At 34.9% G+C, this 17,000-nt stretch overlaps 1 protein-coding gene across 5 annotated transcripts in view; it reads left to right on the top strand.

The window, feature by feature from the left end:
• The window catches only part of WDR17 (WD repeat domain 17), a 93,190-nt gene that overhangs the window by 73,653 nt on the left and 2,537 nt on the right, over positions 1–17,000 (top strand). For 4 of the 5 annotated variants that reach the window (XM_033105114.1, XM_033105115.1, XM_033105111.1 and 1 more), the window contains 9 exons: positions 28–127; positions 918–1,057; positions 3,872–3,892; positions 5,527–5,638; positions 7,551–7,692; positions 7,977–8,079; positions 9,010–9,111; positions 15,054–15,152; positions 15,473–15,656. In XM_033105114.1, coding sequence (XP_032961005.1) covers positions 28–127; positions 918–1,057; positions 3,872–3,892; positions 5,527–5,638; positions 7,551–7,692; positions 7,977–8,079; positions 9,010–9,111; positions 15,054–15,152; positions 15,473–15,656 — 1,003 coding nt within the window. The remainder of the gene's footprint in view (positions 1–27; positions 128–917; positions 1,058–3,871; positions 3,893–5,526; positions 5,639–7,550; positions 7,693–7,976; positions 8,080–9,009; positions 9,112–15,053; positions 15,153–15,472; positions 15,657–17,000) is intronic. The other variant, XM_033105113.1, reaches the window with a different exon arrangement.

Below are 17,000 nucleotides of genomic sequence, written 5' to 3'. Positions count from 1 at the left end.
GTAGAATCTATCCTCCTTTCTTTCTAGACTCCTGCACACAGTCAGTAAAGAACTGGCAGAATGGTATTTTCAGGATGGTCGAGCAGTGCTGGCTGCGTGTTGCCACCTCGCTGTAGATGATATTGAGGTACCTCATTTCACATCGGTTTCTGTGAATGACAAGCTCTTAAGATGTATCGTGGTGTTTGAGGGGAGAAAACATGGTGACTTCCTGTGTAAGATCTGGTTTTACATACTTTCCAAGCCTGAATGAACTCTACAGACTGAGATCTGTTTAAAACATTTTTTTGTTCAATCTCAAGATAGGTTGTTTGTAACAACCTCACTTGAAGTATTTCATCATAAATGAGAAGCAGTAGTTTGGTAAAGGGAAAAGTCAGAATTCCTGACCTTTGAAAGCACTTATTCTTAAGTACACTTCAGCATATTCTTCACAAGTTATATTTTTAAGGTATTTTTTCCATTTGACCCACTAATGTAATAAGGAAAATATTAAGTAAAGATAAGATTCTGTTTTTAAGAACCCTTAGATATATTGGCTTTAGGGGATAATTGATAATCATTATACACTACTGAATAAGCTTTTAAGAATTTGCATTTTATTCTGATAGAGAGACTGAAGGACATGTTGTGGATATTGCAGAGAGACTATTATTAATTACAAAAATATGAGCAAGGGTTCTAAACTCCTAAATTCTGACCTTATAAAATTTCCTGTATGTTCCTTTATCATCTTTTCCATTTGAAAATTGCAGTTACACTTATATACTTTATAGAAATATTACATTCAATATTTTATAAGAATAACAGATTATAGGTTAATACAAACTTACGCCTACTGCTTTATGAGCTTGGCTGGAATGGTGATCCTACCCAGCATCTATGAAACTGAAGACATTGTTTTCTTCTGGAGCAAGCTTGCTATGACATACCTGCTTCGTGGAAACGAACTGGAGTTGGCAATCTGTGTGGGTGCAGTCCTAGGAGAGTCTGCAGCTCCAGCAACCCACTATGCCCTAGAATTATTGGCAAGAAAATGCATGATGATTCCAATATGGTAAGAATTTCAAAATTTAAAAAATAATTTTATGGTGATGGAATGCATGTTTTAAGTATTGTAAGTTACATTTGATAGCATGTGTGATGTGAGTATGTAGGGTTTCCTTTTTAAATAAAATATAAGATTATGGAAGGAAATGGTGATATGAGAATGAAGTAATGGTGCAAACTACCATGGTTGGTAGTTGAAATCTATTATGACTCATTCTGAAGTAGCCAAGTTATAATTCTGAATATTCATCATGAGACAATAATTGTGTACTTAAGATTATCAAGTCCACACATTCCCACTTTTAGAATTCTGCATCTTTACTGTACTCATTCTTGTCAGATCTTGTGTCTTGTTTTAAGGTTTGGAAAATAATGGAGAGTAATAACAAAGATGGTTTAGCTGGACACTTGGAACAGGCCATTTTCCCAAACACAGACAATACTTTGAGAGACAGATCCTGGACAGTCCCTTGTGTAACCTAGAAATCCCAGTCAAATAAATTCTCACTCATACCTTAGAGCCCTGTCCTTAGGACAGACAGTCCTTCATTATGGAGGCACTTTTAGGAAAGATATGATGCTGTCACTCAATAGTTATGTGCTGAATAAAGATGACTTTAGACTTTTATCATCTCTTTTCCCAAAATGCCTAGAACCTCAAGACGTTTCTAAATAAACTTGTTTATCAGGACGTTGACCTCTCCCGAATGTACACCCCAGGCACGCACGTACCACTCTTAGGATGGAGCTATGTAGACTGCACTATTGAACACTACAGATGACAATAATAACAGCAACAACAGCTAACACTTCTGTACTGCTTACTGTATGCCTAGCACTGATTTAAGCTCTTTGCATATAATAACGCACCCGATACTAGGCAGTACATATTGATTTGCCTCAGGTCTCAGTAAGTGGTAAGAGCCAAGATTCAAAGCTATGTGAACTGGCTCTGAAGTTTGCACTCTTAGTTACTGTCTTAGTCTGTTCGGGCTGCTCTAACAAAATACCACAGACTAGGTGGCTTATAAATCATAGAAATTTATTTCTCACAGTTCTGGAAACTGAGAACTCCCAGATCAAGGTGTTGGCAGATTCAGTGTCCTGTTTAATAATGTTGCCATCTTTTCCTGTGCTCCTGTGGTGGAGCGTTAAGGAGTTCTCTGTGGCCTCTTTTATAAGGACTCTAATCCCTCAGGACCTAATCACCTTCCGAAGGCCTCACCTCCAAATATATTGGGGATTAGGTTTCAATGTATGAATTTGGGGGGAACACAAACACTTAGTCTATGATGGCTATCACACTATACTGCCCCCTTACCTGAGGCTAACTCAGAAAAAGCAACAGCCTTTTCCATTCTCCCTTTCTGTCCAGATCTGGGGGCTTTATAGTGAGTCAGGCATCTCAGAGTTATCCTAATTGTTACCCATATCGTATAGTGATGTAAGACTCCCCTGCCCCACCATCAGTCTTAGACTTAATATTATGCTGAGTGAAATAAGTCAGACTGAGAAAGACAAATACCGTATGATTCACTTATATGTGGAATCTAAAGAACAAAATACAGTAGTAAACAAAACAGAAATAAACTCACAGAAAAACTGATTGTTGCTAGATGCGAGGGGGATGAGGATGAGGGAGAAAGTGAAGTGATTAGGAAGTACAAACTCGTCGTCACACATAGTCACGGGGATAGGAAATACAGCATGGGGAATATAATCGATAATGATGTAAAGATTATGTAGGGGGTCAGATGGCTACTGGGCTTATCAGGGGGGTCACTTCATAGATTGTGTAGATGCCTGACCACTGCGCTGTACCCCTGAGGCGGAAGTAGAATAATATGAATGTCAATTATAATCATATATATATGTTTATATGTATATACATATATATCTGTATATATACGTATATATGTATGTATATATGATATATATGTGTATATATATACACATATATATATATCGTGTGTGTGTGTGTGTGTGTGTGTGTGTGTGTGTATATATATTTTTTTTTCCCCCCCACGGGATGTAAAGTACAGCATAGGGAATATAGTCAATGGTTTTGTAACAGCTATATACAATGTCAGAGGGGTAGTAGATTGGGGGGGATTATCACTTTGTGAAGGGTATAAATGTCCATTACGTTGCTTTGTACATCTGAAACTAATAAAGAATAAAAATAAAGTATTTAATGCTGACCATTCTTTGAGAGCACCCAGTTTTCCCTCTGTCAAGAACTGTAGTAGTCAATTTCATAATTACCATGACTTGGCCTTAGACCCAACCCAAAGCATGAGGTCTAACTCAAATGATTGATTCACAAAGGTGACTGACTCCATGTTAAAAGTCATCGTGTTATCTAAATAAAATATGATTTTTTTTTTGAAAAAAAGCAAAGGTTAAAAGTAGCAAAACAGAAATAAATATTAAATTTAAAAGAGGTTTAAAAATCTTCCAACTGACTATATGTCTTAGTTGCTTTTAATATAAAACAATTTTCTGTTTCCCTGTAACTCCCCCCAAGATTTTTTCCTTTATATGCCCATAGATATGTGTACCAAAAACAAGGATAAAGGTCAAATTCTGAAATATATGATGCTGATGAGGTTTATTTCCTAGGGAAATCTGTAATTTTCATGAGTATTGATAGAGCTCCACAAATTAAAAAAAAATTAAGATAGCAGCATAACTTCAAAAAAATGTTCATAATTTTATAAACCAAGAATTCTTCACATTTTTATATTTGTTGATTAAAGTTTGCTTCTTCGTTTTCATTGCATATTTATAGTATTGATATTCAAAATTATTTTCTTTTTAGCTTTCCATCTGCTGGATACAGGTATTTAGTTTTAGAAAAAAATTTAATTAAAATTGTATAGTTTATCTTATTAGAATACAACTCTATATTAAGAAATTATCATTAATTGTTTTCACATTGATGTTTTACTGAATGCCAATTCATTTATATTATTTATAGCATAGAAAATCTACCTACAAAGTAATGAGACCAGTCCCTATCACCTAGGTACAAAAGAACTCAGGATTTTATACTTACATAAAAACTGAACTGTGGCTTTCTGCAGTATAAAATAACAGCTAATTCAGCTAAGCAAATTAAAATGCTTGTTCTGGTAGTGAAATTAAAGAGTTTTAGATCGTTCGGTTGGTCCATACCACATTTATTATATATACATTTTCTCCAATTGGTATACTGAATTTTCAGTAAGTAGTGATTTAAAGAATGAATAAAATTAGCTGGCATTAAATTTCACTGTATCCAGATATAATTTGACAGCAAGAAAGTCATGTTTTTGTCTGTAGTTCATAGAACTTTGAATACAATTTTAGCACAACTATTTTATACTTTATGTGATAAAAGCAAGTAATAATTTCTATATTTTCATGGACATTATTGAAAACTGCTATTAAATGTTAGTATCAGCAAACATTATGCCATTCATATTATAGCGAGAACAGATGAATTACTCTAATTTTGAACTAGTAAAAACACTCAAAGTCTTATCTGCCCGTGATAACAGAAAATTTGACACACAAATTATCTCTATTCTTGTTCTATACTCACTATATTCTTGATTAAATATCTTTTAATGTTTTTAAAAATAATTTATTCGTATAAATGACCAGTTTAGATTTTAGTGAAGGCTTCACAAAGTTAATGAAGAAGGGTTTTACTCTCACAGTCCACAGAATACCCATAAATTCACATTTGAAATATTGCCTATTCTAAAGTCATACTGAATGTGTATATATCAGTTTCTTGAATATTCAATAACATCTCAAACTATCAAAAATTAATGTTTTTCTCAATTATGATTCATGCAACCAAAAACTGTTCATCCAGTAACTATAAAAAAGAATTTTATAAAAAATATTTTTAATGTAAAGCTGTTATGTCTACAGTTTTTATATGCCTTATTTTCAAATTATTTATTTCATTGACTAAATTTTTAAAAAATAAATCAGAAAACTACATTTCTGTCTTTGATTTCCACCTAAAGTTTACGAAATATGCACAATACCCAAAATTCTAAATGTAAAATATCTAAGTATTCTACTGGTTTTAATGAGCTGGTTAATACAGTTGTCCATTGTTGATGAGAGGTAGCTTTCACAAGTTTGCTTTATAAATCACTTCATAGAACATAGCTAATACTACTTAGTTTCGTTAGAGAATTAGTCTATAATAACAAAATTAATTATAAATATGTAAGACTCAGTTTAGATTTTAAATAAATATTGAGGAATTTCACAATACCTTTTTTCTTCCTGCCCTTTGATTTCTGTAATCTACATTTAGAAAAGTTGCATAATTAAATAGGAAATTAGGACTGTTTATGTAAATAGAAAAGCAAGGAAGGTATACTAAGAGTCTTGCTCCTTTGACATAGTTCTAAATGTTATTTTTAGATTTATTCTTCCTCACTGAAGTTTCCCCTTTTGTTATGTGACCAGGAATTTGGCAGCCGATCTTCTCCTGATGATTCCTGATAATGAACTACACTTAGTGAAACTCTGTGCTTTCTACCCAGGGTGTACAGAAGAGATAAATGATCTTCATGAAAAGGTATGCTGATGATATTCAGTATTCTAGTTTGGAATGCAGTGCTATGGTTTAACTAATTTTAGGTTTGGGCAAATAGATACATGCAGACAAATAAACATATGGTTCTTTTAGGACTCTTTTGTAAATAGAAGAACAAGCTTACAGGCTGTGGTGCAGGGGGCTTACTCTGCAAAGCTGGATTCACCCTAGTGAGCTCTGGTGCCTGCTGAGACCGCCCTTTGGGTGTGCCACTTGTGGGGCTAATTGGGTGGTGCTCTGCTGTGGTCTGAAGCCGGCCTGCAGGAATGTTGGTTTGGGGGCCTTTTGGAAGGGACCCCAGGGCAGGCCAAGGTCAGCCACTCATTGTGACTGGTCTAGGACTACCTGGTAGGAGCTACAATGTGATATGTTGTTGGTCACTTCCTGTGCTGGACCTGGAGGCACATGGGAGAGACCACGCTGTGAACAGAGCACAGACAGCTGCCATAAGTACTGAGCCTGGAGTAGCTGCACAAAAACCCAAGATATCCTGAGGCCTGCTTCAGCCTTCCAGCTGCCCATAAACTCAGCTATGATAGAGCCTTATGTGGTACACGAGTTGGTTGAGTGGTTAAGGCGGGGGTCTCGGGGAATCACCAGGGTGGGGAAGGTGGTGTTCACAAGGTTAATTCAGATTCAGGTTTTTTTATTTCCTTAGCTTTTTGAGCATATATCAAAGTGAATAAACTTTTTTCTATGTAGCCAGGTATAGAGCCAACACATAGTAGTTGCTCAGTATATAAATGGCACTTAGTGAATAAAGATGGGGAAACAGTATGAAATGTCATATACATGAGAGCTTCTTTAATGTAGTTTGTTGTAATTTTTTTTTTGAGAGAGAGTTTGAGTGATCTAAAATATTCAATTTACCTAATTTTTAAACAACAGAAAATATGAAACTATTAAATAAATTCATCAATACATAAATACATTGAATAAACCATCTTAGTAACTTAAGGGGATATAAAAGAAAAATGAGAAGGGAAGAGAGTGACAAATCGCAAAGGAGAAGAGATGATGACCTTACTGTGGATGAATCACATCATCTGGACACAACATAAAACACTTTTTACAGCAGAAGCGAGTCTCAGTGGTTGCCAGAGACTGATGAGAGAGACAGAGCATTAAACTATCTATAAATGTTGCCTAGAAGCAAATCAACAAACTTAACACTTAAATTTTAAACATCATGAACATGACAGAATTTGTTATAAAAGATAGCTTAATTCTTGCTATGTTCTGGAAGCAGAACTTACCTGAGGGAGGAGTAGACTCAGTTTTATCAGAAAAAGAAATTATTTGAGGAAATGGGGAGTATTGTTTTTCATTTTAGAGTAATGAAATTTCATAGGCCCAAAATCTCCACTTTGTGGCATTTCAGAATGTCAATGCTGAAAATTTTTAGAGCTTGTATATTTTTTGCCTTTCTGCCCTAAATGAAGTTGCTTTGTCTCAAAGGCTAAGTGAAATTAATTTACTATGTAGAGAACACGTAAGAGTGTATCTTCTATATTTTCTACATTAATGTAATTTTTGACTCTAGTCAGCATATTTGTTCTAAAATAACTCATATCAGCATTTTTTGCTAAATTACATTTGCAGTCACTAATTCCAATATCACAACCAAGACAATTTACTTCCATCTCTTTTATTAGGTATTTGTGTGTTGGAAAACTACTGACTAAATCCCATTAGGTACTACCCTATTTATTATTACTATATCTTAAAGACATTTCTGTAAATCTATTCTCTTAATACAAATTATTTCATTCACTATTTGGAACAACTTTAATAAGTAAAACACATAAGTATATTGGATATATTCAGTACTTACACTGTTGCTTTTATCCCTATAAATTTTAGTAATATTGTCATCAAACCAATTATTTTCTAGTGCAAGCTACCCACAGTAGAAGAATGTATGCAGTTAGCTGAGACAGCCCGTGCAGATGGCAACATATTTGAAGCTATAAAGTATTACTTGTTAAGTCAAGAACCTGAGAAAGCCCTTCCTATTGGTATTGACTTCATCAAAGGTAAGTTTTTAGTTGGCAGTATAATTTAAAATCTATTTATTTATTTGATATTTTCATTCATATTACTTAAAAGCAAGCACTAGCCATCTTAACTTGAAAAGGAAAATGATTGCTGGTTGTATGATATCAGTACCTGAGAGAGGGTCAGTAGGCAAATACTTGTGATCTAGAAAATAAAGACAAAGATAGGCCTGACCGGAAGAGAATTACATAGGTTAAAAGTTGGATGAACAAGTCTTAATGCTATTATTTAGAGAATCTTTTATTTGGTTTTATTTTGCCAGAATACATCAATAGTTCAAATTGGACTTTGGATACCATTCATCCTGTTCTTGACCTATTGAGTTATATTCGTACTGAAAAATTACTCTTGCATACATGTACTGAGTGAGTACTTTTTTTCTAGAATATGTAACTGAAACTGTATAATGTTTCAAAATGGCTATATTGTTTTTGGTGTTTAGATCAAGAAATAAAATTATTTTAGACAGATAGATGCCCATGTTTTTATTTCTTATAACCTTTAGAAAAAATACAGAGGTGAATTTGAAACAATAATAAATCTTAATGGTCCTATTTACTAATATGTAACGTATGTATGTTTATATATGTGTATGTACACACATAAAAACCTGGTTCAAACGGAGGTAATCTAAAGCTTTTGGGTGGTTTTCGGCCTCAAGTCCTCAAGAAACTAGTGGTCATCCCTATTAAATATCCATTGTGTGCAAAGCATACTAAGTTGGGGGAAAGAAGTGTAAGTGCTAGAAAGTAAAAACTAGACACCATCCCTGAAAGCAAGTATCTCTTAAGGACATTGTTATCCATGTAACTAAAGTCCCCAGAGACTGTGTATAACTTGTGATAGAGGCTTTGAGCTATTTTTGTTTTAGTGCCCATGTGGAAAAGATGATGCCACAGCATGCAAAACTTTGGCTAGTTTCCCCAGCAGGAAATGTAGTGGACATTCCTACAGTGTACACAATATGCCAGGAATTCCTGCATCTGACCAAAGGAGCCCCTGAGGGAGAGAGTTAATGAAGAAACAGCTGAGAATAGAGAAAAACAAGACAGCAGAGTTAAATGTTATTTAAAACTTTTACTTTAAATTACAATTTATGTTATAACATAAATGTCTGAATAGGAGTCAATGGATGAATAAAAACACCTTCAAGTTTAGAAAATTTTCTAAACAGTTTGCTATAAATGTCATCATCCATTAAAATATAGAGATACAAGTACATTAACTACATACGAGAGTAATGTTCTATTATTCCTCAAATTATGGAATTAAAAAATAAATATATTCTCTTTTAGAGCTCGAAATGAATTACTCATATTGTGTGGTTATATTGGTGCATTACTAGCTATCAGAAGACAGTACCAAAGCATTGTTCCAGCACTTTATGAGTATACAAGGTAAAAACAAGTTCTCTTCTATTATGAAATTAGAGAAAATCCTTTCACTAAGATGGTGAGTTTCCACGTGTATCATAGAAGGCACCAAATACATACTGCATGCATCCATTTATTCACTCAGCATGTACTTTATAACAAAACAGCAATAAACTATATTAATTAGAAGTATACGAGGCTGTAAATCATAGAAATTTTAATGCTAGGTTTAGTTATCTTGTGTCAGGACACTTCCAGTAAGCATTCTAGGGCTGTTACAGCTGCTTGTGGATTCCGTCAGGGACCTGGATTCTTCCCTTCTTTTGACTGCCATTCTTGACTTCTTCCCTCTTGCTCAACTTTCCCATGGTTACCCCGGTAGCTTCTAACCCTCTGTATACTGTATCTACATCCTAAGCTTTCGGGAAAGAGAGGTAAGGGCAAAAGAAGAGCCACTACAGAGGGCAAAGCCATCTGAGTCAAGAAGGAAAGTCCTCCTTAGGATGGTATACCTACCTCCCACATCCAGAACTCCCATATCCAGAACTGTGGAACTCTACTTTTAAAAAAAGATGAGAAAATGAGTATTTTAGCTTCCCAGTTTCTACAGTAGAAAAAAGCAAAGTAAAGGGGGATTGTGAGTAGCAGGTAACTATTTTATGTTTTGGCATAACATACCTGCCCAACTCTTCTATTTTCTAACAGCTTGTTGATCTTCACACATTATGCTTAAAATTTGTTATACTCAGAAATAAAATTCACAGTGCCTTCCCTTAAAAACCCAAGTCTACTGGTTTGATAAATGGCAGGGTAGGTACCTGCTAAAAATGCTGAAAGTCTGTGGGTAAGCAATTTTTCTGAGTTCCGTTTGCGGGGGTCACAGCATTCGGAGAAACAAAGCTTTCTTTTTTTAATTACATTTATCGGTGTGACAGTGGTTAATAAAATTTATAGGTTTCAAGAGTAGAATTGTATAATACATCATCTGTATATTGCATTGTGTGTTCACCAAAGTCAAATCTCCTTCTGTCACCATATATTTGAACCCTTCTACCCTTTTCTACCTTCACTCTTCCCCCTTTCCCTCTGGTAACCACTAAACTGTTGTCTGTGTCTATGAGTTTTTGTTTGTCTTGTTCGTTTGTTGAGTTCAGTTTTATATCCCACATCTGAATGAAATCATATGACTCTCAGCTTTTTGTCTGACTTACTTCACTTAGCATGATAATCTCAAGATCCATCCATGTTGTCACAAATGACAATATTTCATGTTCTGTTATGGCGGAGTAATATTCCATTGTATATATGTACCCCATTTTCTTTATCCAATCATCTATCAAAGGACACTTTGGTTGTTTCCATGTCTTAGCCACCATGAATAAGACTGCAATGAACATAGGGGTACATATATCTTTTCAGATAAATGTTTTCAGATTTTGAGGGTAGACAGACAGAAGAGGGATTGCTGGGTCATATGGTAATTCTATCTTAATATTTTGAGGAACTTCCATACTGTTTTCCATAGTAGCTATACCAATATATATTCCCACCAGCAGTATATGAGGGTTCCTTTATCTGCACAACTTCTTAAACACTTGTTATTACTTACATATTTTTTTTTAGTTTCAGATGTACAAAACAATGTAACTGTTAGACATTTACACCCCTCACAAAGTGATAATCCCCCTCCCCAGTCTTCTGCCCCTGACTTCGTATAGAGCTGTTCCAATTCCATTGACTCTATTCCCATGCTGTACTCCACATCCTGTGACCATATATATATTAAATTATAATTGACATTCATTGGTATTCAGCTTCAGCCTCAGGTGTACAGCGCAGTGGTCAGGCATCTGCACCATCCCTGAAGTGGTCTCCCTAAGAGGACAAATGCCAGTCTGACACCCTACAAAATCTTTACATTATTGATTATATTCCCCAAACTGTGTTTCGTATCCCTGTGGCAATCTTGTGATTACTGATTGTGCTTTCCAATCCCCTCACCTTCTCCCTCATCCCCACCCCTCTTCCATCTAGGAACCCTCAGTTTTTCTCTATATCTCTGAGACTGTTTCTGATTAGTTTGTTCATTTATTCTATTCTTTAGATTCCACATATAAGTGAGATCATATGGTATTTGTCTTTCTCCCTCTGACTTATTTCACTTAGCATAATATTTTCTAGGTCCATCCATATCGTTGCAAATGGTAAGATTTCATTCTTCTTTACAGCCGAGTAATACTCCATTGTATAAATGTACCACGATTTCTAATCCAGTCATCTACCGATGGGCATTTCAATTGTTTCCACATTTTGGCTATTGTGAATAGCACTGCGAGGATGTGGAGAAACGGGAACCCTCGTGCACTGTTGGTGGGATTCCAGATTGGTACAGCCACTGGGAAAATCAGTATGGAGATACCTCAAAAAATTGGAAATGGAACTACCTTATGACCCAGCAATTCCACTCTTCGGTATCTATCCAGAGAAATCCAAGATGCTAATTCAAAAAAATTTATGCACCCCTATATTTATTACTTGTGTTTTTGATAATAGCCATTCTAACAGGTGTGAGTTGGTATCTCATTGTGGTTTTGATTTGCATTTCCCTAATAGCTAGTGAAGTTGAGCATCTTTTCATGTATCTATTGGCCGTTTGTGTGTCTTCTTGGGAGAATTATCTATTCAGTTCCTCTGCTGATGCTTAAATTGGACTGTTTTTTTAATTGTTGTTATATGAGTTCTTTATATATTTTGGATATTAGTTCCATATCAGAGATATTGTTTGCAAATATCTCCTGTCATTAGGTTGGTTGCCTCTGTTTTGTTGATAGTTTCTTTTACTGTGCAGAATACTTTTAATTTGACAGACAATTCCTTTTGCAATTGCAACAACAATAATAAAATACCTGGGACTAAACTTAACAAAGGATGTGAAGGATCTATACACTGAAAACTACAAGATATTATTAAAAGAAATTAAAGAGGATGCAAAGAAATGGAAAGATATCTGTGTTCATGGATTGAAAGAATCAACATAGTTAAAATGGCCATATCACCTAAAGCAATATACAGATTTAATGCAATCCCCAACAAAATCCCAATGGCATTTTTTAAAGAAATAGAATAAAAACTCATCAGATTTGTATGGAAACACAAAAGACCCCAAATAGCCAAAGCAACTCTGAGAAAAAAGAACAAAGCCAGAGATGTCATACTCCCTGCCTTCAAATTATCAAAACAGCATGGTATTGGCAGAAAAACAGATACACGGAACAGAATTGAGAATCCAGAAATAAACCAACATATATAAGGGAAAATAATTTTCTACAAAGGAGCCAAAAACACACAATGGAGGGAAAAAAAGCCTCTTCAATAAATGATGCTTGGAAAAGTGGAAACCATGTGCAAAAGAATGAAACTAGAGTGCTGTTTGTCACCATATGCAAAAATTAACTCAAAATGGATCAAAGACCTGAAACAATAAAATGCATGGAAGAAAACATAGGTACCAAACTTATGCACCTGGTCTTAGAGAGGATTTTATGACTTTTAGCTCAAAAGCAAGGGAAGTAAAAGCAAAAATAAATGAATAGGACTGTATCAAAGCTTTCTTTTTCCTGACTTCTCTCTTTGTCTAGGGGAAGGTCTTGTGTAGGTGTAGGGTCTATGCCTTAGAACAGACTGAGTAATAGCCAGAATTAATACTATCAGGGTACTCAAGGGAAAAATCTGTTTGTAAGCAGGCAGCACAACCACAATTCAAAAGCCACTTTTAACTGTTAAAGTATATTATCAGAACAATGGGATGTAGCAAATGGAATTAAAATATTAGTTAGTGAAATATGTTCAGCTATGTATGACTTCAGTAATAATGAAAGTAAAGAAAGAGAACATGGCCACCTGAAGTAATATCAAGAATTAAAGGAAGGCTTTTTATTTGTAAGAGAGAGAAATTGACAGAATGTCTTGTTAAGGGAAACAAGTTTAGAAAGAGAAACTTAAGAACTCTTTAATTTTAAAGAATTTCTCTTACTTCTTTGACAGTTGTATCTTTGTCATCTTGTCTTGCTGTTTATATTGATTTCCCTAACCCACCACCATCCTGTTCCCCAAAGTGTTGTTCTCTGCCATTCTCTCTCATACGCTCTTCTTCCTTTTTCCTGCTCCCCCAGTTCACTCTCCTCCCACATATCCACACCTCTTCTCTCCTCTCTCCTGTCTATACACTGTGCTCAGAAACCTCACCATTTCCATGGCTTCACCTGTCCCCGCTAGGGAGATAACTCACTTTACATTCAGGCAGAGCCTACTCTCCAGGCTCCTATGTGTATACCCAGCAGCTCACCAAACTCCAGCCTTAAACTCAGTATGTTCAAAACTAAAATCATCTCTCTTCTCAAGCCTACTTTTTCTGTTGTGTTTTTCTACCTTTCTTTGAATGGTGTCATTGTAGTCCTGTCATTTAGAATTAAACGATCAGGGTCATGATTAAGTGTTTTCCTTCGCTGTCAACATCGAATGATTTAGTAATTTCCCACATCAACACTTTTCTCATTTTTGATACTATCACAGTTATTTGTCTTCATTACTCTCACCTCTGTTAGCTCTTCAACTACTCACCCTACCTCTGTCTGTCTCCTACTGCCAACCCATACTAGGTACTCCTACTGCCAGACTTCCTGAAGCACTACGCTTCCTTAGTATTACACTTTCCAAGACTCCTCTCTATCTACAGGTAATGTTCTAGGTCCCTTGTACCTATTACATCAAAGATCCGCAAAAATTGGGTTGTCACCCACTGTATCCTCCTGTATGTTCTTTACTCCAGCCAAACTGACTTATGTGTAATCCCTGTATATATGTAATGTCTCCCTGATATTTTTCCAGTGTTTCCTCCACCTATTTACTTTGGTTTTCCTCCTCACTCTTTAACAACACTTTGCATACAGTAACTAGATCATCAAAAACTACTGGGCGGATAAAGTACTACATCAAGTGCAACATTGTAGACAGGGAAGCTATCATTTTTAAGGAATTCATTTTGGAGCTAGCCACATTGTCAATAATTTTATGTTTCAAACATGATAAGCTACTAACTGATTTGAGATAGTATTCCTGAAATGTTAGATGTGTGTGGGGGTGGGTCAATATTTATACCCTTTTCTCCTCACCAATTCTTATCATGTCCCAGCAAAATGATGACAACCAGCAGGAGTAACCATAAAATGCAAATCACAGAAAGGTTTACTTTTGCTCTTTCTTCATCTCTAAGGTCTTATGTTCTTTTTCTTTTTATCTCCAAAACAGCTTTTACTTTTAAATTTCAATTAACTAGTTCCTTGAAAAGCATAATGAGTTTGTAACTTATTGCAGAAGCAAGGACTAGCAATTCCTCATCTAAAGACTCATAATTAATGATAATTAAGTTTTTTATACACAGATGTGACAGATCACTGTCGTCACTGCTTTTTTTTTTTTACCTCTCTGTCTTTAAAGAATTGAAAACAGCATTTCCATTCCTTTCTGCTTGTTGACATTGTTCTCTTACTGTTCTCCCACTTGCTTTCTTACTCCTAATATTCATTTTTAATACAGACACGCACTGTACCCCACAGTAACCATATGTGGTATTATTCAGCATTGCTTGGCTTCTCTAGCCATTCTTCATGCATTATACAGTTCATTTATTCATCCATTTACTCAGACTGTCATCCAGCCAACATTTATTGAACATCTTTGACTTCCCAGGGAGTTAAAGGCTAACTATACAAGCAAGTGCGTACACACACACACACACACACACACACACACTCACACTCACATCCATGTAAATAACATTCATGTATACACATATATTTTTGAACAATAATTGTTGAATCTAAAATTGCAGTTTATTGAAGTTAATTTGCTTTTTTGATATCTTTGTCCTAGTTGTCAGTAGTTAATTTCTTTTTCACATGTTTCAGTCAGCTGTTAAAACGTCGAGAAGTGTCAGTGCCTTTAAAAATTGAACACCTTTCTGAGGAATTGGATGCGTGGAGAGTGTGCACACAGTCCATCAATCTGTGAGTGAATATGACATAAAAATTGGAATACAGCAGGTATTACTTAATGTCATAGACAAACTTGTTGAAAATGTGGATTATCATTATTAATCTTAGCAAAGTAATGAATCTTGCCTTGTTATGCATATCTTCGGTAGTAGTTTACAATGCTGACCTTCTCTGCCTTTTAAAGTCCTTTGTTTTACTATAAATTAAGTCTAAAGTTGATCTGATGTCATCTAGAAAGGGACTAAATAATCATCATGGACTGTTTCTAATCTAAACCTTCATAATTCTATGACTCTACAAAAATGAAAATGTAATGTCTATTGAAAATATAGATCATCAGAAGAATCTCCATATATGCCTCCTTCTGAGTCACAAAGAATGGTTTATACATCTTTGCTAAAGAAACTAAAAGAAGAACCACTTAGAGGAACTATTGGACCAGATTATGTAACTGGATCAAATCTTCCCAGTCATTCCGATATTCACATCTCTTGTCTTACGGGATTAAAAATCCAGGTACAGCCTAATGGCAGGCATAAATTGTGCATTTCCATCATTTTTGCTTTATTATTTTCTGAAATGTTATCTTAAAAGAAGCATAATCTGAATAAAATTAGGTACCTCTAAAGTGGCCTGAGGCCCAGTGAGAAGATAGTCCCCTAATGCTTCCACAGTTAGTGTAAATGGTCTCTCCTTAAAACAAATTTATATATTCATTGTGCTATTATCATAAAAGCAATTCATGTACTAGGTATACTTAGGAACAAATGATACATATACTTAGTAACAAATATTTTAAAATACATATATACTCTTAAGGAAATTAAATTAGGAAGACAAAGCAACAATCAACACAGTTACAAATTATTATATCTTGATAGATTGAATTTAATTTTATAGTGTCCATTTGTAGTTTATACACACAATGAAAGCAATTAAAAATTGATAGATGTATAGTATATATTGGTATGTTATGCATGTTTTTGCATTGACTTACTGAGCTTTTCAGCGATTAAAAATTGTTGGAATCAATCGTGAGGGATGGCTAATTTCCAAAGAATGGTCCCTAATAGTATAATCAACACAATGATGGTGAATGATGTTGGGGCCTGCCAGTGCACCCCAGGACGGCCATTATCTCCAGAAAAGAGAGATGCCTTCGTCATCTCAGAACTGGGACCATTTTGGGTGTCCCCATGAAGTACATTTGAATCCCCATGAAATGCTAATTGAGACTACAGATGGGACAGAAAGAACTCCACTTCCCTGAAGTAATAGTCACACTTTACTAAGGCGATTCTTAGATTTCTGATGTAATGTGGCTAATTACATTCCTCATACTGACATGCCAGGACAATGGAGAAAGGTATTTTTTGGGATATCTGCTCAAAATAAATGAAATAGCTTGCTACTAATGTAAATCCTAACTAATGTAAACTTAGTTATCATGATCAAAAACCTGGTAACTTGAGAACATAAGAAAAGTTTTTTTGTGTGTGTTTTTTAAGTCATGTTTTTCCTTATAAGAGCTGGGAAATATTGCTTGAAAGGGTTTTTTTGCATTTAGTTCTTCAGAACTACTCTTGACATACAAAATAAGTGATGTAACTAATAATAATTATGCTGGTAAATCACATGATTGGCGCGATTTTAAATTGTATAGATATATATACAGCTTTGTATTTTTTATCTTTCGGAAAGGTTCAGAGTTTCTGGCTTAAATAATTTTCCCAGGAGTATGATTAAAATAGTGAAGTATATTTAACAAGGCATATATGCCTTTATGAAATGTTAACTTTGTAGTAATTAATAAATTAGCAATACCTATTGTCATTGATAGCCCTACTATATTTAAAGAAT

This window comes from Rhinolophus ferrumequinum, chromosome 4 (assembly GCF_004115265.2).
Source record: "Rhinolophus ferrumequinum isolate MPI-CBG mRhiFer1 chromosome 4, mRhiFer1_v1.p, whole genome shotgun sequence".
NCBI classification, from domain to species: domain Eukaryota; kingdom Metazoa; phylum Chordata; class Mammalia; order Chiroptera; family Rhinolophidae; genus Rhinolophus; species Rhinolophus ferrumequinum.
The sequence above is the reverse complement of the archived record's forward strand: the minus strand, read 5'-3'. Positions and strand labels throughout refer to the sequence as shown.